The sequence below is a fragment of the Agelaius phoeniceus genome, chromosome 1 (genome assembly GCF_051311805.1).
Source record: "Agelaius phoeniceus isolate bAgePho1 chromosome 1, bAgePho1.hap1, whole genome shotgun sequence".
Taxonomy (NCBI): Eukaryota; Metazoa; Chordata; class Aves; order Passeriformes; family Icteridae; genus Agelaius; species Agelaius phoeniceus.
The window spans coordinates 53349475-53374239 of record NC_135265.1 but is presented as its reverse complement, the minus strand read 5'-3'; the positions used below and the strand labels follow the sequence as shown (position 1 = coordinate 53374239).

The 24765-nt window shown below is 41.1% G+C and overlaps 1 protein-coding gene across 10 annotated transcripts in view; it reads left to right on the top strand.

The window, feature by feature from the left end:
- Positions 1 to 24765, top strand: part of HECW1 (HECT, C2 and WW domain containing E3 ubiquitin protein ligase 1) — a 252330-nt gene that overhangs the window by 210877 nt on the left and 16688 nt on the right. For all 10 annotated transcript variants that reach the window (XM_077179006.1, XM_054655134.2, XM_054655124.2 and 7 more), the window contains 5 exons: positions 859 to 979; positions 2402 to 2515; positions 5241 to 5393; positions 21089 to 21187; positions 22573 to 22702. In XM_077179006.1, the coding sequence (XP_077035121.1) occupies positions 859 to 979; positions 2402 to 2515; positions 5241 to 5393; positions 21089 to 21187; positions 22573 to 22702 (617 nt within the window). The remainder of the gene's footprint in view (positions 1 to 858; positions 980 to 2401; positions 2516 to 5240; positions 5394 to 21088; positions 21188 to 22572; positions 22703 to 24765) is intronic.

Here is a 24765-nt window from a genome sequence, read left to right as displayed (position 1 = left end):
GATGGGCTTTTTTTCCTTTCCTGTGGAGCATTTGCTGCCAGATTTCTCATAAAAGGGCTGGTTTTTATTGTCTTTTGTAATGAGATAGGTAAATGGGATTTCATTAATCCATTATTTGGCCTTTTATGATGTGGCACTTGTTTATACAAAAAGAATAATCTCCTACTTTGAGAATGCAGCCTTCAAAACAAAACAGGTTCCAAATTGCTGAAAAATCTGCTGTTATGTGTGAATCATAATAAGGAAATGTAGCATTTCCTGCTGACAGAAATCCTTTTTGATGCCACAGAGGGGTTTTGTGTTGATAGCTGGAAGTGTTTAATATACAGTCAGATTAACACAGGGAAACCTGACTCCCAGCTTGGCTGGGCTGCTAGTCTCCAGCGAGAAGCATTGCTCTGAGTTTCAGAGGTTTAATCCTGCCAAGTAAGGAGATCTCCTATACAATGCAGAGGAGAGAGATCTCTTAAAAGTGCAAAAGGGAAAGAAAACCTAAATGCCACTGACCATGAAAGGTAGATATGTGTGTCAGTCTTTCTCATGGCTTTCTGATCCTTCAGTTTCCATTCAGTCACAGCTAAAGGCAGAGGCAACACAAGGACACACACAAGGTGAGCTTAACAGTACTTTTAGTGAAGAGGATACAGTCCCTGGAAGTTCATTTCCATCACTGAATTACAGGAACTTACAACTCTATTGATGCCAGATAGATCAAAACTAACAGTGAGTGCACTGTATACCTGCAGGAAGTTCCTAACACATTTATTAACCAGTTCTGTGTGGAAACATCAGCTGCATGATTTGGAAGAAGGTCAAGCCCCTAACACCTTAGGATGCTGTTTATTTTCCCTCCTCCAGGGCTGCAGCGAGCAAGTGCAAGAGCACCTTCTCCATACAGGAGGGACTTTGAAGCCAAGCTGCGCAATTTCTATCGAAAACTTGAAGCCAAAGGGTATGGGCAAGGTCCAGGGAAAATTAAGTAAGTATTAAAATCACTCAGTCAGTCTAAGGGGACATAGCTTTGTCTTTTGTCATTCACTATCCATGAGGACAGGGATAGGGAGTGTAAAACACCCTGGAGATTGCAGTTTTTTACATAACCTCAGGGAAAGATAAGATCTTCATATACTCTGCAAAAGAGTGACCTTCAAGAGGCTTTTGTGTGGAAGTTTTCTTCCTAAAGATTCGTATTCTCTTACTTTCCCATTTCTTGCCTATTTAACAGGGATATTCATATTCCTACCTATAATTTGCCAGTAGGAGAATCATCCTTCCAGGCAAACACTCACCAGATATTAACCACAGCTATATCATTGTAATGGTGGGATGACTCCAAATTCTTTGGATCTACATAGCAGTAGATATGTACAACTCAGGGTATCAGTGTAACTCAGGGAGAGAACAGGATCCTACACAAGTTAGTTTGTACATGCAGGTTTAAATTTCCATAGTTTTTTGTGTTGATAGCCCTCCTGGATTCGAACTGGAGAGATTTGTGCCAGTCTTCATGTGTTTGGGGTTCTTTGTCATTTGATTGTGGAGTTTCTTTCCATACATCTTGTTAGTTGGCTTTTGAGTCTGTACCAACTTGTGCTCAATCTAGTTATCCAACTTTGCCAAAGGCTGTGGGCTGTTTCTAAGGTATTTCCTGGGCATCTGGTTGAATTTATGCCTCAGGCTGTCTTCCTACCAAAGGACATCTGTTGTGGAAAAAATAAAAGTATGAAGCCAAGCAATTTATTCCAGGCAAATGTCATCAGCAAAATGATCTTATAGAGCTGAGGAGTCCTAGCTGGTGGTTACCCCTTTTGGTGTCCTGCTAAATGGGTCCAAGGCAGACACTAAATATATTTTAGAAGGTCTGTTTTAAAATGTCCATGAACATATGAACAAGAAGGGTTTCTTGCACAGATGGTGTGTAAAAGTACTATCCATTAAGTTGTTGTAGAGATTAGTAAGGGAGTGAGAGATGTGTTGTATAAACAGAGGCTGATAACTCCCTTTGCTTCCCCTACCACAGAGGCAGTATGTCCATGGACATTCACTGGATAAAATCCAGGAAGTGTTTGGGGCCAATTCCAGAAAGCTGGGACTTCATATACAGAGGGAACTCACAGCCCCCTCTACCACATAAATTTGTACATATGGGTTGTTGCGGAGAGTCTTAGCAGCAGAGCAGCACTTTGAACCTAATGATGGCATTGTGAAGGAATTCACCTTCAGGGCACATAGAAAAGCCAATGGAAACCCATAATGGTGAAGTAGCACGGGCACCAGCAGGTGCCATTTTATGAACTTCTCTGAGAACGAATGTCTCTCTTTATAGCCATTGTTTACCTCCAGCCTCACAGGCTCCCACAAGACCCAATGATCAGATCTTTATTTGCACTGCCCTTTGCAGGTTGATTATACGGCGTGACCACCTGCTGGAAGGCACCTTCAACCAGGTCATGGCCTATTCCCGCAAGGAGCTCCAGCGCAACAAACTCTATGTCACATTCGTCGGCGAGGAAGGGTAGGGAACCACACAATGCTCTCAGCTCTGAGGCAGCTGCTCTGTTGCAAAACAACAAGTTGACTAATGCTGAACCACTCTTGCTACGTAATGTTTTTTTTTGGTTTTGTTTTACCCCTGAGTAAGTGATTCATCTTAATCAAGGCAAACATTTGTTAAAAATAACATAACAATAATGCTTCATTTTCCTATAACAGTTTTACCCCTTCCATCTAGATGTCTCAAAGTGACAGTTTAAGTGGTTAAATCTATTGTCATCTTGTTTGCTGTAGTTTTTTTTTTTTCAGGCTGGAAGGGAAAACTCAACTCCAGGCCAATATTTACACACTGAATCGGTCTGAGGGCTACAGCTAGAGACCAGACCTTTATCCAGTTTGTTACTCTAACTCTTCACAATAGATCTGGTTTTGCTTTAAAAATTTTAGCTTTGCATGCCAACTAATGATCATTTGTTATCCATATGTGGATTTCTTGTTTCCATCTTAAGTGAGAAACATTAATGTTGTTTAGTCCCTAAAATTTCATTCGTGCAGTTGGAATCTGAAAGCAGTAGAAGTTTCCTGAGAAGGCCTTTTCTCAGGAAGCTTTGTACAACTCTTAAAATCCATGAGCCATTTTTGTATGATGAAAGCCAACCCCTGACCTTTTGTTTGTAAGCACAACCTTTCAAATCCACCTTGGCTCACCTCAAGAGCTATATTGTAATTGAGGGTTAATCCACATGCTTTTATAATGGAAAGACCATTATGTGTGTGTTTCCAGTGTGCCATATGACAGAGGCATGAAATTGTATTTCAGTAGCTTTGCATGTAAAGTTTCTTTTGTTCAAAAACCATGTGTGTAGGATTTCAGTCCCAAAGCTATCAGACAGTACCTGAGGCAACTCTCAACATGTCCAGAAAATGCTGACACTCTCAGCTCTGAGGTGTCATGGCAAGTGAAGGGCTTCTGTCCCTTGTCTTGGGACAGGTTACATACAGTGGGAAACAGAAGTTGCCAGTCTCAAAGAGAATCACTTGGTGACCTCAGTATCAGGGTTTTTTCACTCTTACTTTTCATTATCTATGGATTCAATATTGTGTAATAGAGGTCATTTTTCACAGCTGATCTTGCCTCTGGCCTGCAAGTAAAGCATAAACATGTTGCACACTTCAGTTTATGTTTTTGGAATAGCGTTCTGGAATGCTAATACTGGCCAAAGTCATTTTGTTTTCTGTGTGGCATGGTGTCCTCAGGAGAAATTACAAACCAATTCGATGTGCAAATTCATTCATTTTTCACTGATTCATTTACATCTGAAGATACATTCCTCTAGGTTTTCTGCTGCTTAATGCTAATATACATTCTGCTGGAAGGACTCTAAGATGCCAATTCCATACTGAAGAGTTGATGCTGTATGGCCACGTGATGCTGTATGGGGACAGCTTCCCACGGTTCAAAGAAAAAGACCATTGAAAATGAACTATAAAGGCTTTATGATGAGTTAGTGTGTTGCCCAGAAATGCAGTAGCTAGTCTCCCATTGGAGGTTTTTGAACATAGACACATCTTTGTAGTTCTTTACTCCAGCTATTATCAGGCTTAACCCAGTACATTGATGTCCATGGAACCAGGCCTGGTCCATGGCTGGCACTGGTGGGTCATGTGGGCTTGTTACCATCCTCTTTTAAAGGTGTGGCTTTCGTGTCATCACATGATCCCAGAGCTAAGGTTCCTCAAAGAGAGCACTGAATCTCCAGACATAAAACACAGGAGGATGGGCCTGTCTGCCCTTTTCCATATTTCTAGTTGCACAAATCAATCTTTCAACCCCTTTCACTTATGCTTCTGCAACTCCATAGCACAGACCATTCTGATCCAGTTGCAGATTATTAAGTAGAAGGAATAGTGTCCACCACAGAAAATCTTTTGGCACACATGATATATGGCTACAGATCATTTCTTCATATTGCTACATGTAGGAAAAACCTACTCACCATTATTAGAGAATGATCTGTTTTTAATAAATCCACCAGACTTTTCATTTAATGCATTCAGGAAAAAATTTTAGTCTCGTTTTCCTTTTGTTTTCCAAGTTGAATGTAAAAATTCAAGGGAAAAAATGAGGCTCTCTACGGAGCAAATTCATACAACAGCAAAGCTCAATTTAGGATGTACCACATGAAAATAACAGAAAAGTGGAAGGGTTGGATGGAACAAGCAAGGAATCACCATTCTGTCTTAAGAGACAATTCTGCTGGGATTTGGTCTCTTTCTTTATGGTTTCTGTAGCCCAAAAAGCATCCTTGGGGCTAGATTTGGGTACATCTCAGTGTAGGAGGGTCAGAGCAATTTCTCATTTAGCCCAGGCTTTGTGGTCTGTGAACCCAGGTGTTCACAGGCAGTTCAGACCCACTCACTAGAAAGCTACTCCTCTGCTGGCCAGCCAGCTGAGGCAAGGCTGGGCCTTGTACCTCCAGTTTGCTACACTTTTGGAACAAAGGAAAGTAAACTACTTAAAGCATGTGTCCCAGTTATGATTCCTCCCAGATCAGCCTTGATATTGGTGAAGTTTTGGCATTGCAACTTGTTCAGGAATCAAGTTTTGAGAGGAGAGATAAATCATGTCAGAAACACTTGACTACACAGGCCGCTGTACTAAGACAGCAGCCAGTGTAGGCAAACCCAGGAAATCCACTCAAATGATAAGGAGCCTCATTTTATCTTATCCACCTTTTTCTTTCCAGGTTGGACTACAGTGGCCCCTCCCGAGAATTCTTTTTCCTTCTGTCTCAGGAGCTCTTCAATCCCTATTATGGGCTGTTTGAGTATTCAGCCAACGACACCTACACTGTACAGATCAGCCCCATGTCTGCCTTTGTTGAAAATCACCTGGAATGGTAAGAATATTTTATGAAGAACTGAAGAATTGTTTCAGAGCAATAAAAAAATGGAAAAGCAAAACAAAAGCTCCCAGTTTAGACTGGAGTACATACAAATATTGCTAATTCTGGGAAGAGGTGGGGAAGTAGGTTGTGAAAAGGAAGAGATGAACTAAGCATAAATACAAGATCAGGCTCTGAAAAAGCAGTTGTGATGAGGTACTACTATTAAAATATCCTGCTGGCATTACTTGGGACTTGATGTTTGTGAACTTCTGTGTGAACATAAAAAGGACAGGGAGAAGAGTTCTGCTTAATCCAGTCTTCATCTCCTTCATCCCTTTGTAAAAAGAGCCAGTGTGACCTTTCTATACATCACACAGCATTAGGCTTGTAAGCTGTGTAGTGTTCTCTGAGAGCCACATTGCTGCTCTGTTCCTACCACAGGCCTTAAAAAAGGCCCAGTGAAAGCAGTTTCCCTTTTCTTCCCTGACAGTGTCCCTGCTTGTTTGGGGCAGGGCTGGAAGAGTGAGCCAATATTTTAGCTTACTAAGTATGCAGACAAATTTCTGATCTTGTTTCTTTATCAAAAGTTCTGAAAGCATATTGTGATGTCCTCATTTTCTCTTTCTGCCTGCAGATCTGTCTGTCTTTGGGAGTTGTTTTCACTTTGGTAGTTTCAGATGTGGTTAAGTGAAGCACAGGCTCCGAGCCCCAGGCATCACATGGTCCCTTGTGGGATTTCATTGTGTCAAAGAAGTGCTGCCACATGGACTTGTTCCTATGATGGTTTTCTTTGTCAATCTCACTGGCTCTTCTCAGAGATCCTTTTCTTAAAATGGAAGGCAGGCACCTTTTAAATTGCAAATAGTATGTGTTCCTCTGTTCTTGTGAACAGACCCCCCCCTTTGCTTGGCTTACAGCAGGTGGGAGATCATGAACAGTTGTGCTGTCACCTCTGTTAAAGTTACCCAGGGGAAAAGGAATGTGCTTGGGACTGGCATGGTTTCTAAATTGTTGGTATTTTTTTTGTATTATCATTTCCAGCAGTGGAACTAGCAATGATCCTTGCTTTAGAGTGTTTCTCTACTGACATGAGCAGGAAGAGAGCAGCTTAATTCTTACAGCTTGTTCACCCCCCCTGCAGTCCTGTTCATTAGATATTATCTGGAGCCTTCCTAGTTTTCAAGAAGAAATAAAGTCTGTGCTGTGTCCTGTCTTAACAGACAGCATGGATAAACTTCTGATTTAGGAGGCTGTTATTTGTAGAGATGTATTTTGACTTCCAGGCAGAGGGCCAACTAGGCAGGTGCAAACCCATGATCATTTTGCCCACATTGTGACAAAGCTTTTTCATAGCTTCCTCTGTGTCCAGAGATGGTGCTGCCATGTATCTCAGCAGCAGGTGAAACATGCCCTTGGCTCTCATGTGTTATAAACACTGTCCTTGCAAAGAGTTGCAATTTTCTTAAGTGATAAATTCTACTGCAAGACATATGTGCTGTGTTTGATCCCTTCATTTTGTCCTTCTGTGCCTCAGGAGATTTTAACATGAAAGAGGCAGGTTTTTAAAGGTGTCCTGGGTATACAGAACAGCAGAAAGACACCTCATATGATTTTCCTGTAGCAGTTAGCATTTAACTCAAAAATCAGCAGCTGTTAGACACGTAGGCTGTTTCTCCAACTGCACATATCGATCCAGCTTCTTGCATGCAGAATGTTATTTGGCCTTCAGACATTTTGTTTTCCTATTTTTAAGAAAGATAAATTTGGCCTCTTGGCCTGCAGAAAGAAATAAATGCTATGAATGAAGAGGTTTGCACATGCAGTATTGTTAATAGGGCAAGATTGCATAACCCAAGGGGAAGATAAACAATCCAGTTGGTGCTTGGAAATACTTCATGAACCTGTTATGGAAATAATTGCCTGAGACCAGCAGTTTATAATTAGCCTTATAGGTTTCATGATTGGCTTGTAGATATCTAGACATTCTAAATGTTTTTATAGTGTGTGACTGATATCAGCTATTCATGTGTAACCTTAGAGTCCTGTGTTCAGAATTCTGTGCAGCCAGTGAAGATAGGAATTGAACCAACCTTCTTGAAAGTGAGTTCAGTTCTCCCATTAAGGCTTTACAAGCTAACTTCTGTGAGGACTCTGTACTACCTGCCTTGTTGCTGTTTGTTCCTGAGGAATGAGGTTTTCTGGTGTTCCCAGGCTTTCTTCATTCTCATCAAAGTCAGAGCTAGAACTTCTGTTTCTCAGATTTACTTGATGATAAGATTCCAGCAGAGCCTTCTCCCTGTCACATGCCAGAAATAGATATCACTTTCCTGTTCTCAAATCTGTTATGAAGCACCAGCTAACATAGATGAATCAGTTTGAGAGTTCCAGGGTCACAGGTAATTAATATTCATAGCCTTTTCAAAGCTTGAAGTCTGATGTCAGTCATGAAAACCACACAACCACAATTGGGTTAGATTTGCAGATTTCTTCAACTGTATGCTTTTTGGTGCTGTGGGGCTTGTTATTTATGTGAAATCTACCCTTGGCATGTTTTTCTCTATGGTACTTCTGCAAGACCTCTCCAGACACAGATATATACAGAAACAGAGCTAGCAAAAAAATGCTCTCAAAATTATTTTACATTTTCTTAAGTGAACAGTGGTGAATTTGAGATAAATACAACAAAATGCAAAGATGTGAAGTTTTATTCATATTGGCAGAATGGAGAAATACACTGCTCTTTTTCCCCAGCCTAAAAGTTACAGTTCTGCCCCTTTTAGTGGCTTATTTCATGCTTTGCTCTTTGTACAAACAGCATTCTGAGTCCAAAATGAGCACATCAAAGCACAGACTAGTTGTATATATGCCAAGTTAAGAAAGAGACATAATGACTGGAAAATATTTCTCATTTATGGAGAAACTGAGATTTAACACCTTTCCTGCAAGCTTCCATTGAATAAGACTTTTTCCTTTAGTTAACATATGTGCATACTGAACACACAAAATATAAGATATCCCACATTTTTAAAGTTAAAATATTTTAAATCCCCTTCTATCTGAAAGGACAGGTACAACTCCTAGACCAAAGAAGTTTGATGATATATTTTTATCTGCATGCTACAGAATGTATCTGAAGCTCATAGCCAGAAAAGCTGCTTTTAATCTGTTCCAGTAATGAGCCATTCTATCTGATCTAGGTAAATGTGTCTAGCTTTTTGCCTAGATATTTGAAAACATCTTCTGAAATACACCCCCTCTGGAGGTACTTCACCCTTTTCCACATAAGTGGGCAAAATGTGGAACAAAAGAAAAAAATGTGAAAACAAGCCCAGCCTCTGCATAAAAGGCCAAATGGCCTAGACAGAAAAAAATCATTCACAGACATTCATTTGGAGATCTGAGGGATCTTAACTTGAAACATCTTTTTTCTGTGTTTTCATTGTGAATTAGTGACAGCATAGGTTTTTGTAATAGTAAGCATTTGTGGACCTTGCTGTGACATTTATGCAGCCAGAGAGCAGCACCCCAGTGCTACAGTTATCTTAGAGGCATTTACAGCTTGCTAATCATACTTAGCATTTTGTATCCATCTCAGAGAAGCCCTGTTGTGTTTTGTTTGTTTTTCTTTATATGAAAATTAATGCATTTGTTTATCAGACCCTTTAGAAAGTTGAAAACCTGTGAGTAAAATGTTTTTGTTCAGAATCCTACTGAAGGCCACAGACATGATACACTCAGACCCAATGCTCAGGTCTCCAGAAGTTGTAGATTATTGCTGGCCACATTGTCCTAATGAACTCTATAATTTGATGCTCATTTAGAACTGCTTTGTGACAGGACTTTTTTCATTCATTTTTCATAATGAATTTTCTTTCTTCTCTCTAGTCCCCCTTCTCATATTCTAGTCTGTGCCACTGAGCAGAGTCAGACAGAAGACTTGCATGAATGCATCTCACTCTGCAGGCAGATAGAAGCCTGGTGCACCCATTCTCCATGCAGACAAGATCTTGCTTTCCCTGTGCTCCAAGTCAGCTGACATGGTCACTGCAACTGCTTGAGCTGAGCAAATACATGCTGTCTCCCATCAGGGCTGATTGCTTCAGGCAGGATGGCACTGCCTCTGTTGCTTTTACGTGTTCTGGCACTCGGGCAAAGGCAGCTCCCTTTGCCTACACAATGCTGTGGGGGCATAGCCCCAGCTAACCTCTGAACAGCCTTTTTATTTATTTTGTGTAAATGAGAAACCACATAACCAGCACTATCCATGTGTAGCGTGCTAGAGAATGCAGGGTGTTGTTTTTCCCTTTTTTTTTGTTACTATAAAGCCAAGGAGAACTGAGAATGTTGCAACTTCAGCTGTCTTTTCTCCTTAGAGAGCTTGGTTGGTTTTCTTACCCCGGTTTCCTTATGAGTTGTGCCTTGTGCAATTGCCCTGCCTATCCATCAGGACAGATTCCTAATCAGATTCCTAATCAGACCTGTCTGACAGGAAGGTAAATGTCTTGAAGATAATAATTTCCTAAAAGCTTTGTCAAACTTGTGTCTGTGTGAAGGACAGATCCACGGAAGAGTGGCTCAGAGAGGTGGGGGAAGAGCTCAGCAGGGATGTGTGCTGTCTGTCCTCACAGCTGGCCATGTGCTGTCTGTCCTCACAGCTGGTCAGGCAGCATGAGTGAGCTGACAGGTCCATCCCAGGCACAGGCTGCAAAGCAGCCACATCATCTTGCTCGGTAGCTCGGGGATGTGAGGCAGAGCTGTGCATGCTCAGGGGAGACAGAAGGGAGAAACTGGAGATACTCCAAAGCCTGGGAAGTGCTAGCAGAAATGTGGAGGAGGAACTGGGAGCTACTGCAGTGTGGTAATGTGGGGCCATCAGAGGCAGATCTATAGGAAACAAACCTCCGTTAATCCTTCTACACAGAGATTGACTTATTTCAATTAAAGTGTTTTTAAAGAAAGTGACAAATTGCCTTATGATCTAATGGGTTGTATTCCAATGCAGACCAGCTCATGGGATGGATTTAGGCACACTCCCTGGCTCTTTATAGAAACAGTGGAGAAATGTAGTCATAACATCTAAGCAGGAGGTCTGGAAACAGCCATTACTCCTCTCCATTGACTGAAGGGAGCTCTTAGGAATATGTGGTCTGAATTACTCATGAATCTCTCTGACTTTTCAGCTGTTGTGGCAGGCAACCTACATATGGCCCAATACCTGTTCAGTCAGGGAGTTAGAAACACTGAGTTTGGTTTTGGGCTTAAAAGGGCCACTTGTGTGGGTCTGCATTTGGGGGAGGAATTAATTTAGGAGACCAATTTTGCAGCCATCTTGAAAGGGCCTGTTTATGCTAAACACTGAGAAATCATCCCCTTAAAAATCAGATAATGCACCCCAGAGTGAGGCATCAAGCTACATCCAGTTGTTTTTGAAATTAGATGATTGCCTGGTTGCCTCAGTTTCCATCTGAAGAGATTTCCTAGTATGTAATCAACTTGAATTCCGTTTGATGTACAGTACTGCTAGGAACTGCTTTGAAATTTTCAGATGAAAGGCACCATAGAAAACCAAAGCATTTAATGTTATGTTAGACCATAAATTTTAATTACTAGCAATATCTTATTTTAAATAAATTATGCCTGCATGAGAAATTTTCAAGCACTATTGTAAATCTTCTGGACAAGAATGATATTAAAATAAATGTGCAGCTGAAATAATTTATAAGACCTTTTCACTGTGTGAAAAGGGTATGTTACTGAAATGCCTTCTTGCTGCTGTACTGTGATCTCTCTCAGTGCCTCCTGTACTTAAGTAAACTTTGATTTTCCTATTAAGTTTGATGTATGACTGTATCACATACAGCCTGCCTCAACAGCTGGTTAATTATTTATTATGGGTCAGGAGGAATTGGAAGATTAAAGGCAAACCAAAACTGAAGGAGAAAAAAAACATTCTTCCTAACAGAGCTTGTACAGCAACCATTTTTTCTTTAAAAAAAGGTTCTGCTTTATATTTACCTTACTCTTGACTTTCTCTTTCTTACTAGAGAATTTTTTCCAAGCTCTTTTGAGGATCAGAATGGTGTTGCTTTATGAGCTGAAAGAAGAGATGTCTCTCACAGTCTCTAGCCCTTTTCCCTTCCCTGAGTCTCAGAGTGTCTGTAGCACTTCTTCCAAATTAGAGTTTGGTTTGAGGGAAAGGCGGCTGTTCTGTTTTGTTCTGTATTTACAAAAGTCGTATTTATGGGTTTTTCCCTTGCTTAGGGCCATTTAGTCTTTTGCAATGCTGCAGATTAAATCTGCCCATGGTAGGGAGGCTTCACATGAAAATCTCTGTAGTGTCTGCACCTTGCATGTGGCAGAGGAGAAGAGGGTAAGATCCATGCTGTCCCTGAGCACGTGGGCCTGCAGGGAAGCAGCAGGATGGGCAGTGATTGTCTGTGTACTGGTAGTGGTGAAAAACTCCCCGTGAGTGATGAACGTTTCATATCTCCTGTTCCAGCCACACTGGAATGGCAAGGCTGAGCTGTCACTATGAAGTATTGCTCAGTCATCATTCCCCTCCTTACTTCTCACTGCATTTTATTCAGACTTCAGTAAGGTAAAGCAAATTCAGCTAAAGCAGGTGCAGAAATTCCCAAGATAATCTTCTTTTGTAACACAATTCATACATCAAAAGAAAGACTGCTTGTAGAGCAATATTGTTTTCAGTAAATCACCCATATTCATTTTTGAGTAGCAAAGGCATTTCTTTCTCTGTAGGCCTCTCCCTGTGATTTTTTGAAAGTTGGAAGTTTCATTTGTTTATTGAAAGTATGTTTATTTGTTTATTTCAGTATGTTACCTTAGTGTTACATTGAATTCCAGAAAAGGGGAATATTAAAGATTTCTCTGATATGTATGTTTTTGAAGGGAGAAAGGTAATGTTTGTCAGTTTTGCCCCAGCTTGGAAGAGGAACATTTTTCAAAATTCCCATAAAGTTATGGAGGATGAGAAAAATCCTAAGCTGGTCACCCTCTAAGAGAAAAGTTCATGTGATAGCAAGAATACAGAAGTATACATTCAGCATCTTGTGGCTTATTGAAGGAAGCTTTGTACCCTGTGACTTATTCTTCCATTGCAGAAAATGGCATACTAAAGACTGGAATTAATTATGTTGGAAAGATTTGTAAAGAAAATTAAAAAAATTTCTTAGGCTTCAGAAAACAAATGCAAAGGTTCTGCTGTTCTGCATGTTCCCAGAAGAGGATCAGAGTGGTCAGTTTGCAGTGATATTAGTAAAAGCTGGAAGTATTCAATGATTTGCAAAACAAGACCTGTAATAGACTGCCAAGCATTTCATAGCATGTCTGACTATCAGCACACAGATTTCTGACATTACTCAATTGAGGATCCTTGTCCTGAGAGACAGGCATCCTTAGCCAAGTTGCAGCACAGTGCAGACCCAGGTGAGTGGCTTTGGACAGGGGGGGCAAGTCCAGAGGGCTCTGCACTGCCCGTGAGCTGTTTGCAGTTAGCTCAAGGATATCTGCATCACCTCTCACCACGCAGGGTAAACATTCCTGGGTGCTTACCAGGGCTTTATGATGAGCAGTCTCTCTCATGCTTAAATACCCTAGACAGGCTGGAGAGGATGTGCCTCCTTTGAGAATAAGTCAGTTATTGTGGCTGCAGTGTTTGTAGTTAGCCATTGAAGGAAAATGTGCAGTCTTTCAGCTTGTGTTTTTATGACACTCTTGTCTGGCAGATGACTGAATCTGTGGATTTCCCCGTAGCTTGACTAGTTTGTTTCAACACATGGAAAAGCTATGGAAAGCAAACATAAGTCATGTGATGTCTGAAACTTCACCAATTCATAGGTTTGCAAAGTGCCCACCAACAACTCTTCCAAAGTCTTTGACTGAGAAATCAAAGTCTTTGATGAAAATGTTCTTTTGCTTGTTTGAAATAAAACGACCCATAAGCATCAGATTGAATTGAACTACCAGGAACTGATGATAAACTCATGATAAACTGATAAACATATAAAATGTCAAATAGACTAAACAAATAGAATGGAGAAGGGACTCAGAGGACTGTGATTCCATTGCTGACTCTATCACTTGTTTTCTTGATACCTTCAGATAAGTTATTCTACTTTTGTATTTAAGTTTTGTCAATTTTCACAGTGAAATATTTGCACTGATCTCCTCTGGAAGCTGATTTCTCTGCTTTGAGATTTGCCAGTCAGCAATAAAGTCCAGGATCTGAGAATCACAAAATGTAGAGGTTTGTTTTCTGCTAGCCAGTAGCTCATACCTCAGTCTGGATCCCCTCCATGGCTGCTGGGCAGAGGAGTGTTTGCCAAGAGTCTCCCAGGCCAGTGTGTCTTATCCCTTGTACCAGCAAGAGAAGCTAAGGGCAACCTGGTGCTGATGGAGGTTAGTGGTGCTCGTGCTGCTGTGTTCTGGCAGGGGTTCTCCCCGGGGAGGATGACTGTGCATCATGGTCTTGAGGCTGAGAGATGGCTCTGCAAGGAGAGATGGCCATTTCAGCACTTGGACACTCCTCCTCTCTTCCTCCAAACCCCTGCATTCATGGAACATGTTACTGGTAAAATGATACCTAGCATAGATTTCTTTTTGCAGAGAGAGACCATGTTCATTTTTAATCACCTTACAAGATTTAAAGGCAGACCTGGAAATCAGCTCTCCGTTTCCAACGCGTGGTGTCTCTGGTGCTCAGTCAGCCCATGACACCGAGGCTGCTGTGCCTGCCATGGCCCCATGCAGAGGAATTCCTGCACCTGCAGTGAGAACTTCTGGCACAGTTCAGCTCATGTGCAAGAAGGCAGTGCCAGCAACTCCAGCGTGGGCCTCCCTGACTTGGCTGCAGTGCTGAGCTAATGCAGCTGGAACCCTTTGTCCGTGGGAGTGTTTATCTGGAGCTACTGTGTGGAGGAAAGGAACCATCTGATACGTTGTGTTGAAGAGAAACCCAAGGGGATTTTATGAATTTCCCTTATCTACATTATCTTTGCCTCTCATTTTTCTGGATAAAGCAGAATAGCCTGCAGCTTTTGCCATAAATTCATGCTTTCTTCTCTGTGACACAATTAGTCTTTTAACCTTTTCAGTCAGTTCTTTTGTGGTGGATATAGCCAGGACATAAGAAAGATGAAAAGATATTTTGAGTGAACAAATGGCTAGGTTAGGGACAAGGAAAAGACTTGAAGGATCTGATTAGGTTAAATAAAGAAGCAATAAGGTTTGGATTATCTCTTTGTTTTTCAGTTGCTGGTAATTTAGGCTTCAGGAATGGTTTGAGGTTTAGTTGCTAATTTAGGACGCATGAGCTCCAGAGATTTAGAAGGACATGGATAGTTCACATTTCCATCACATGTAAGCAATAGTTCTTTTTCATGTGGCTACTCCTTGGTACTGAGAAATGTGTTCCACTTGCAGATAGATCCAGAAAATAGAAGTAGGCAACTAAATTGCCAGTATTGTACTGACCTTTTGCAGCAGAAAATATATGCACAAATTAGCAATAAAATTAGAGATTGGCTCACATAAAGTTACTCATCGTATGAAACTCTGGTGCCTACCAAAAGTAAAAATATCTAAAGAAAGGCTTGTTTTCATGTAAAGAAAATTATCTGTTTGGGATTTGAAATGAAATTTCGTACCACATTGCTTTTCTTTCTGAAAATCATTTTTCACCCTATTTCTTTTCTTGTTTAATTCCAGTTCTTGGGTGATGCACCTATATTTCTCATCCTCTCTGAGCACTATCTTTGTATTTTATGACACTGCACAAGCAGGTTTGCTGGACTGTTCCACTTTACAGTAGGGGCTACTTAAGAGAGGCTAGTGCTTTCTTGAATGAGTGTAACAAATTTCCTTAAAAATATCAATAAAATCCCTAAGTTTTATAGGCATAATAAGCACACAGGATTATCAAAGAGAGGCTCATGGAATATGCTTCTTGATCTTTTGATGTCTGAATGAAATGCCTTGGCTCTGAGTAGCAGAGCCATTATTAAAAGAGCCACTATTAAATCCCAGTCACATTTGCTGGGGCAGCAGGAATCAATCCCTGTAGATTCTTAACTATTTAAGGTTCTTTAGTTTCCAGGCTGGAAATCTGCACACACAGTTGCTCCATGTCAGTAGTCCTAAATGTTTTCTTTGCATTTTAATTGAAAAATGAAGCTTACCTGACAGAATTTTCTATGGTTTCACAGTGAGGAAGTATGGAGTTTCCCCTTACAAACTCAGTAAACCTGGAATGAAAACCTGGAATGAATTTTGACCATATATGAGATAAGATCCATTTCAGTATTTAGAACATAATGCACAGGAGGTAAAACCAAAACCTGCTTAGGGTGAGTCATTACCATTCCTTCAAAAGAAGCTTGTAGGTACCTAGAGTAAATTCTCATGTGGGATGCCAGTGTGGTTAGTTATTGGAGTCAGTGCAGCATTGGGAGATGCTGTGCAAATGTGACCCAACACTGTATCTTGGTCTCTCTAAGATCTTGATCTCTCTAAGGATTCTTTGTATTAGAGATGGATATAAGAAAAGAAGATGAGCCAACAGTACTCCTGTTACTCCTTACATTGGAATTCTCCTCTATGACTAATTTAGGAGTTATTTTACCTTTTCTCTTTAATGTGCTAAGACTTCATGAACTTCTGTCTCCAGCCTTTGTAAGAGCCATTCCTTTCATATTAATGACACATGAGGTCATCAGATTCCTGAACTGAAGAGGCATGGTGCTGGAATGCCACAGCATCCACCTCTGAACCTGCAGACACATGGATCGCATTTGCCACGAGGCCAAATGACACTGTGAAAAAGAGGAGTCTGCAGATGCAAGTCAGATAAAGAGAACATGTGAGCTGTCCCAGCCTGCATGGCTCAACCTTCCTGACAGAAGAATGCTTCATGTCATCCCATTAGCCCCTTCAGATGTTCTTTCATTTGAGTGAGCAGGGCTTACATGTGCACACCAAATTAAAGAAAGGCATTTGTTAATGAGGGCTGATAGACAGAGGTGTGGATTTGATCCACTGACAAGGTTTTGTAGAGGTGACCTGATCTTCTGCTAGATCATTTCTCTGTAGGTGTAGCTCATGTAGGACATGTTGGCCATGTCCAGCACTGAGCCAACACAAGGATGTGTACTGCCAACATCTAGACACAGACCTCTGGAGCATGTGCCTGACACACTGCCAGTATTGCTTAAAATTCTTAATGTATGAGTCCAGGCACAGTTGTTGTAACCATCTTGCTGGTCAACTCTTTTTGCAAAATACAAATTCTTATCACTTTCATGCATTAAAAGAAAAAGTTCTTTTTTTAAAAAGTGCTAGTGCTGGTGATAACACCAAAATTCAGAAATCCTAGACTCAGTACATCTTCCTCTGCATGTTGTCTCCCCCCTCATATCAAAAGACTGCAAATCACAAAATTTTAGACTATAAGAATTGATTTTTAATTCCTTTAATCAGCAGTTTCTGGCCTTCAGGTTGTTCACAAGTGTCTTCATAACAATGGCAGTTTTAACAGTGCTTTAAAACAAACTGTACCACAACCTCTTGAATCCATGATGCCCAGTTTCCTACAAATTTTCGTTTTGTGACTGAATTCTCTGTTGTCTAATGAGATACATGTTCAAGGTGAAGTATTTCCCATGATTGTGCCTTTATAGATATTTTCCTCTTCTTAGAGTCTCTGGTATCTAATAATGATCGAGATTAGATCCAGTCTCTCCCACTGTGAAAGGACTAATAGGCTGTCCAGGTGGATCCACCTGACAAATATCATTTGTCTTCAGAAGAGCTGCCAAGAACAGAAACCCTGGACCACAGTGTAGCCTTGTTTGTTCAGCTTGTCTTTTGGGTGGCCAAAAGTTCATCTGCATGATTAAACAGTCAAGAGTTTTAAAACTGGTGCAACAAAATGTGTAAATTTCACTTACAGAAAGCAAGTCTTGTGAAAGGAAAGTGACATTTTCAAATTTGATGTGAACCATGCTATATTTATATCTCTCAAGCCCTACTTTGAATATTTTTTCACAAGCTACTGCACCAAGAAGGGCACATTTAAATGCAGCTGATGTATTTCAGTGATATAAGGTTTGCAGGATTTTCAATCTTTTTTATTTCATCAGGTCATCCTCTTTTTAGGATTTGAAGTTTCTTACACCGTACCTAATTTAGCCCACAAGGCATGGTTCCCAAGGCATTTCCAATAGAATGATAAAGACTGTTCTTCCTCTGTATGCACAGATTACAATTTTTTCAAGGTACATCGTTATCCATCTGAATCCAGGGAAAAACTGTCATATAAAGTAGAGCTCCATTCTTTGAACCTTAAGGAGGAGCCCTGTACCAAATTGCGGGTCACTGTGGGTCCTGCCTTGCTCGGGTGTTGTATAATAAGGACCAGAGTACATTAAATCTCCTGTGACTCAGCTGCAGTGGGAGGAAAATGTATTGCCTAGTTGCTGCTACAGCATGGATTTGTCTCTCCCTGAGCACACGGATATGCAGCAAGTATTCACAGAGTCCCACCGAGGGGAGTGAGCCTGTTACTTTGCAATGGGCTGTTGTGGCTGCTTCAGGGGCACCTGAAGCCTCCAGAAGGAAAAGGAATTAGCTGGGTACAGTGGAAATGTCTGCAAATGGGTCAAAGAGTAGTGCTGTTAAAAGCCAGAAAACAGGTGCACACAATGTCCTTTTTGAGTGGACGAACAGTGTCAATAGGCAGTCGAACCAGAGCAACTCCACTGCTCATTAATTCTGTCTCTCGTTCCACCATTTCCTGTTCATTAACTGCCTCCTGCATTTACCCTCTCTCTGGAGCACATTACTCAGACTCAATCATTGTCTCCAAAAGGGAAGGGTGTTGAAAGAAAAGGCCAGAGCAAGACCCTGCATTCCCCACCTCTCCTAAACTAGCTTTTCTGCTAGAAAGAAACCAAACAAGTATTTTACACTTCCTTGGAAAGATAAATGTAATTCAGGCTTAAGGAAGGTATGTGCCCTCGAGCCAGGATTTACCTTTGTGCTGCTTATTCTGTCAAGAAAACTTGTTTTGTTCTGAAAGGACTGTTTTACCCACCTCTAAATCTCACCCGTGCTCTAAATCTTTTAGGAAGAAATAAACACAAAAGTCTGGCTTTGTTTTAACTGGCTTTTTTAAGGAGGGCGATTTGTTTCTTCTTACTTTTTTGTAAGTTTTGATACATTTTAAGTGGAACTGCTATGCTTGTCTGAGTGTAGTGGCAGCTTGATGAACTGAATGGAGCCACACACAGATAAAACGTGTATTTGTTCTCCGAGAAAGACAGCAAATGGCTCCTGTTGATAGGAATCTGCTGACTTACCATGGTCCATATTTCTCAGTGCTGGACCAGAGAAGTGTCATGTCTGGTCCCAGGCCCTGTCCAGCAGGGACAAGGGGCCAGAGAACCTTCTACTACATCATTCTTCAGAAGAGTCAAGTATAGCAAGTCTGCAGAGATACCAAGCTCTATGCAGGGGCAGAAGGGTTTGTGGACTGGAGAGCTGACATGCGTTGGCCACAAAGCACCATGTTTTTCTGGGGTGGTACAGAGCTGCCAGGGAATACAGTCTGCAGCACAACTTTTTTGTCCATTGTATTGATAGGCACCAGCAGTGGCAATGTTTTATTAATTATTTCATCTCACTTATCCCATGTGTTCTTAGGCTGGTGTGCCAGGCTTGGACCTTTCACACAGAAATCCTGCCTGTGGCTTTGGGATGGTTTGATGCAGTTCTGCCACAAGGCACTGATTCAAATCAGGCTTTCCATTAATGGCCCCTGGAACATGTGTCCCTAGCTGTAAACACCTTGGTGTAGGTGCACGACCTATTCATGTCAGCTTTGCAGGAATGCCCTCAAAGCCATCCAGAAGTGAAACAAGCAGCAAGGAGAAGAGGGATGCTGTTCACACATTCAAGCAGTTTCTTAGGAGAAGCCACATTCCCAAATCTTTCCTGGCAGTTCACTTTTGCTTTATTCCAGGTGGCTCCTGTCTGCCCAGTCCCACACAGCTGAGTAGCTGTGGGGTGAGCACTTGGTGAGGAGCACCCCCAGCATTTTCCTTCAGTCCTCACTTTCAAAACCTACGGGGATGGATGAGGTTGAAGAACAAAATGAAAAAAGCTGACACGCGCTGTTTAGGACAAACGGACTCGATTATGGATCCTGGAGGTGCTATAAAACTGACGGATTACAGGTTCAGCATTTCTGGGGTTTGAGCTGTCTGGCTTCCACTGTGCTTTCATTGTATCCACTGCCCCTCGTTTCCTTGCCTTTTGCTGGAAGCGCTGCACTGGAGCACAAGTGAAGTGAAGCAGGCCCTAACTAGAGCCAACAGCTGCCTTTTGTTGCTGCTGTGGAAACAGCTGTAAGGGGTAATATAATCATTCTTCTGTGGCTGGTCAGCTGCATATCATAAGCACCTTTCTCTGATTCAGGGGACCCGGAGGCAGCTCCTGTAGTGATGTAAATGCTAATTGGGCCCACAGCAGGCTATTTTGTGCCCCATTTGACATACTAAGCACTTGTTGTTCTGTCCCATGAGCATTCAGTTGATTGAACAGATATTCTTTGCCACCTTTATTACAATCAGACTTGTGTTTCATTCATGTGCAGGAGAGGTCTTTGCACTGATTCCTGTAAGTTGAAGGAATGGTTTCTACACTTTTTGATATGTTTCTCATCTTTTGTGCAGTAAAGCTTCTCTGCGTTACCAGTCAGCTCAGAGTGTTCACATTTGGGGTGATGGATTTTTTCCTTTCTTACATATTAGCAAGTTTTGAATGGCTGTTGGGGGTTGTTCTTACAAAAATCAAACTCACCTGGACTCACACCAGTTTTGTGGTTTTCTGTCTGGGATGATTGATTTAAAAGCAGGTTTGATGAAAAAATATAGAATAAGTCATAGAAGAAATCATAGGAAGAAAAATTTAACAGTTTATCATCACAAGTCACAGATTATAATGGGCAGGGCGCTATTTGAGTGTACCTGTAGTGGGGCTGGGGGTGGTTGTTCTTAGAAACAAACAGAGGAGTGTGTAAATACTGAAAACAGCTGAGCAGCAAAATTAAGAAAGTGGTCTGGAACAGTGTGCCTGAACTTTAGATGCTGATTTTAATGTGTCCTTGGTCACAACAGTTAGCTGAACTATTTGAACAGTTTTTCCCTATCAAGTCAACTCACTACCCTTTTAAAGTACTTTAAAGCCCCACTTCAGACAGGGTTGTTGCTTGTCAGAAACTGGATATACTGAGTCTCCAAACATCCTTTGCATCTCTTTTAAGATAGCATTTTTTCTGCTGAGGTGGAGCATTACAGTATTTCCCTGGCCGAATACTGTGTTGGATGTAGTCAGTCTATATCAGAACATTGAACGAGAGATAACAGAAAGTGAGTGTTCATTGCTTTGGCACAGGAGAGCACATAACATGCCAGCTGCAGGTATGGCTACATCAGGAGGTGCATCAGGGAGATCCATTATTGATCAGACATGGGAGGAGTGGCATTTAGTGTCTGCTCAGAAAAAAAATAAATCAGGGAATAAATGTGAAAAACTAATTCAGAAACAAACAAACAAAACAAAAAAAACTGTGTAAGTTTCTATACTGGAAATCTTGAGTTACACTTCATTAACTCTGCATTTTTATTTCCCAGGTTCAGGTTCAGCGGTCGTATTCTTGGCCTGGCTCTCATCCATCAGTACCTTCTTGATGCTTTCTTCACAAGGCCCTTCTACAAAGCCCTGCTAAGGCTGTGAGTATAACCCCACAACCATGCACAAACAGCATCCCACAGGGAGTCCTATAGAGACACAGACCCTCAGGGAGCTGCTTCAAACACACTGACCTTCAAGTTCTTTCTGCTGGTGGGTTGTTGTTCTGCGATAGAAAATGAACATATTTTAATTTTTCTTTGCTTTCTCCAAGAATTTGCCATTCATAAATACTATGTTGACAAAAATAAATAAGTATGACATTTAGAAAAACACATCAGAAAGTTCTGACACATAACTCCAGAGTTTACTACTGGTGAAAAGTTATTCCAAAGTTATTCCACCTTCAGCCAGGTGGAAAACTGAAAAACATCCTTAATGGAATGAAACAAAATAATAAGGAAAAAAGGACAGAGGTTATATTAAGCAAAAATACATAATTTGTCATGCCTCACTGGCAGAGTAGCTTTTCATTCTAAAACATAAGTTGGGTTAATTAAGAATGTTCATGTAGATATAACCAGGGAATGTTTTTTTGGTCTTCTCTTGTCTTTTATTTTAGTAAGTGTAAGCTACCAAGAATACATGACTTTCAATTTGAAGTTTATCAGGTTAATTTAGATTGACAATCAGTCCCTCTTTAATTAATAGACTGAAGTAAAACAAAGTACACAAAATTTTTACAACAATAAAAAAGCCATAAATATTAACTCAAGACTGCAATTAAATGCTAAAGAGCAGAATAAAGCTTAGCTGAAACAGCTTCATCAATTAAGATGATTCCAAATCAGCAAAGATACCTGTCTTTACAGTCCTTTAAGTTCTTTATCATGTTATTCTTTGTTGGGTTTTTAAAACCTATTATTATTGCTGGGGTACAAACACTCAATTGTACCTGATGTAGTCTGAAAATAGGCTGAAACCTAGGGTTCTCCCTGCATCCTTGTTGCCCCTTTAGGGAGTTAGAAACCAGGCTGTTCATAACAAATCTGTCCTTTCAGCAGACAGGGATGGCTCCTTATTAGCAGAAATTTAGGCTGCCTGATCTGCCCTGTGTCAGTGCTGTGTGCTCACCTGGCAGATGATAGATAATGGAAGCAGCCAGGCACAGCACAGTGGGGCTGAAGGGACACATGTGCTATGAAGTGCAGAGCATCCTGAAGATCCACGTAAAATCAAACCCCAGGGGTGTCTTCTGACAGCAAATAATGCAGGCAGCCAACAGATTTGGCCTTGAGCCCAGCTATGCAAAGCAAACAGTTGCAGAACTGCTTCAAGAGGGTCTGTAAAACAGCCTTTGATGTTAACAAAACTAAATGAACTTCAGTTTTATGTTGGATCTTCAGTAAATTTGTTCACACACTGAGTAGGAAATCATTCTAACAGGAGTCACAGGACCATATATTTTTTCTTGTCTTGCAATCAGGCCATGTGATTTAAGTGACTTAGAGTACCTGGATGAAGAGTTCCATCAGAGCTTGCAGTGGATGAAGGATAACAATATCACAGATATCCTGGATCTAACCTTCACAGTGAACGAGGAGGTGTTTGGACAGGTGAGCACAGCTATGTAAAACATCTGAAAAGCAAATTTGAAGCTGACAAAGTTGAGCATGATGAACATCTTTCTGTCAGAACAGATCCTTTAGCCTTTCAATAACATTTTCTTCTCCTACCTTCTGTTTCTTTCAAGCCACCTGTTCTAAGGCAGATGTTTATTCTTAGGGTGTATAATATACAATACCAGCCCCCCTACGGGCCTGTTGAGCCACACTCTGATAAGCATGAGGAATTCTCGGGAGTGCAGCTCTTCTCTCCAGGGTGTAGTTCACACAGATGTGGCATTTGGTGAATGCAAGCAATGTAACTTCAAGCTGATGTGACTGAAAGGATGGATTAGGAGGGACAAAAAACATTTCACAGGTGCTGTAGGACTTGGCAATCCTTACCATTATTTTGTCTAATATCTCCCTGTTAGATTCTGTGTCTCTTACTTGCCTTGCACCTACTTACCAACTTGGTATGTACATCTATTTGTTGTGCTTTCTGCAGCTCAGCTCTACCTTAGTCAGACAGTTCTCTGTAACCTGGCTGATCACTAGACCCTTAGGGAGAGTGCAACACTGGCTTAAATGCAGTCTAGCAATCAGAATAAATGTCTCCTGTGGGATTCTTTGGGTTGCACCAAAACCCTGGTGCTCTTTGCCCATGGTTGCAAACCATGCTGGATTATAACTATCTCTGGGAAGCATTGAAGGGAATCAAAACAATATTCAGACCATGGTTAAGGATCTCCAAGGAGATACTGAGAACTAGAGAGGCTGAAGAACGAAGCCCACCAAGCACTGCAGAAGCTCAGGGGATGGAGATACCTTGTAAGGAACAGATACACAGTGTCAAAAGGAGCAGAGAAATCAAGTGGAATATGACCTTTTATACCCTCCATCTTACATGCATCACACCTGTGTGTGCCCTCACTGCCCTTTTGTGATTGGTCAATACACATCAGCATTCCATGTTTCTTTGCCTTCCATACCGTTCACAGGTCCTACACTGTCGTAGTCCATTAGGCATGAGGCTCAGCTGCAGCCCCATTCCCGATCACCACAAACTGTGTATCCACAGGAATATCCAGAGAATGGCTTTCACCACTTGACAGTTAGTTTCCTGGAGGGATTGCACAAAGCTAGGGTAGTTCTGTGAGCTAGGGAAGAGTTTGACAAGTTTCTGAGGGAAGGAATTCCAGCCCTGCTCAGCTATGAGCTTTAAAGTAACAGAAAGCAAGCAAGGCTTCAGGGAGTATATTAAAAACTAAATTTAGCCTGAATATAGCAAAAGGTTACAAAGGATGAGCAGAGTTAAGGGTAGATGAAAAGGATGGGGCAGAAGAATTAAAGTAGGAAGCATCTGTAGGAGCAATAACACTGTTTTTCCACAGACTCAAATGCAGGAGTTTTTCATGGACTTGGAACTGAGAGCTTGCATGACATTGAATTGACAGTACAGTGGTTTCCCTGGAAGGTATGGCTACATGAGACTAATACACAAAGGCAGACAGAAACATACAGACATATTCACAAAGGCAGATGAGACAAGTTTGTATTTACAAGGGAAGACTACAAAGTTGAATAAGAACTGAGTTGCCCTGATGCATCTGAAGGTAACATTTGGCACACTAATTACTTGTTATACTCTCCTCAAAGGAAAGAGAAAACAGTTACAAAGGAGTCTGTTGTGGAAGATAAGAGATGGCTCCAAATAGAATAGAAAAAAATTACAATCTGTTGTGGATACTGTGGTATAAAAGCAAAAGAACACTAAAGGTTGGATTTTGATGCAGTTGTCTAGTACTTTTTGATGCTGTTGTCTATGTACTGGACACTGACTTTGCTAGAACTAATGATGGGGAGAAAGGTTGGTTCTCACTGTGAATTACAACTGTCAGAATCCAAGTGTCCTAAGTGAAAGATTTTCGTCTTGAAATTTACTAAGTGCTGACAGCAAAATAACAAAGAATTTCAGTCATATTTTATGCTCACAGATGGATCCTAGTTGGAAATTCTTCCATGCCAAGAGTATCTAACCACTTAAATGCCATCTGAGCATTGCTTTGCTTGGT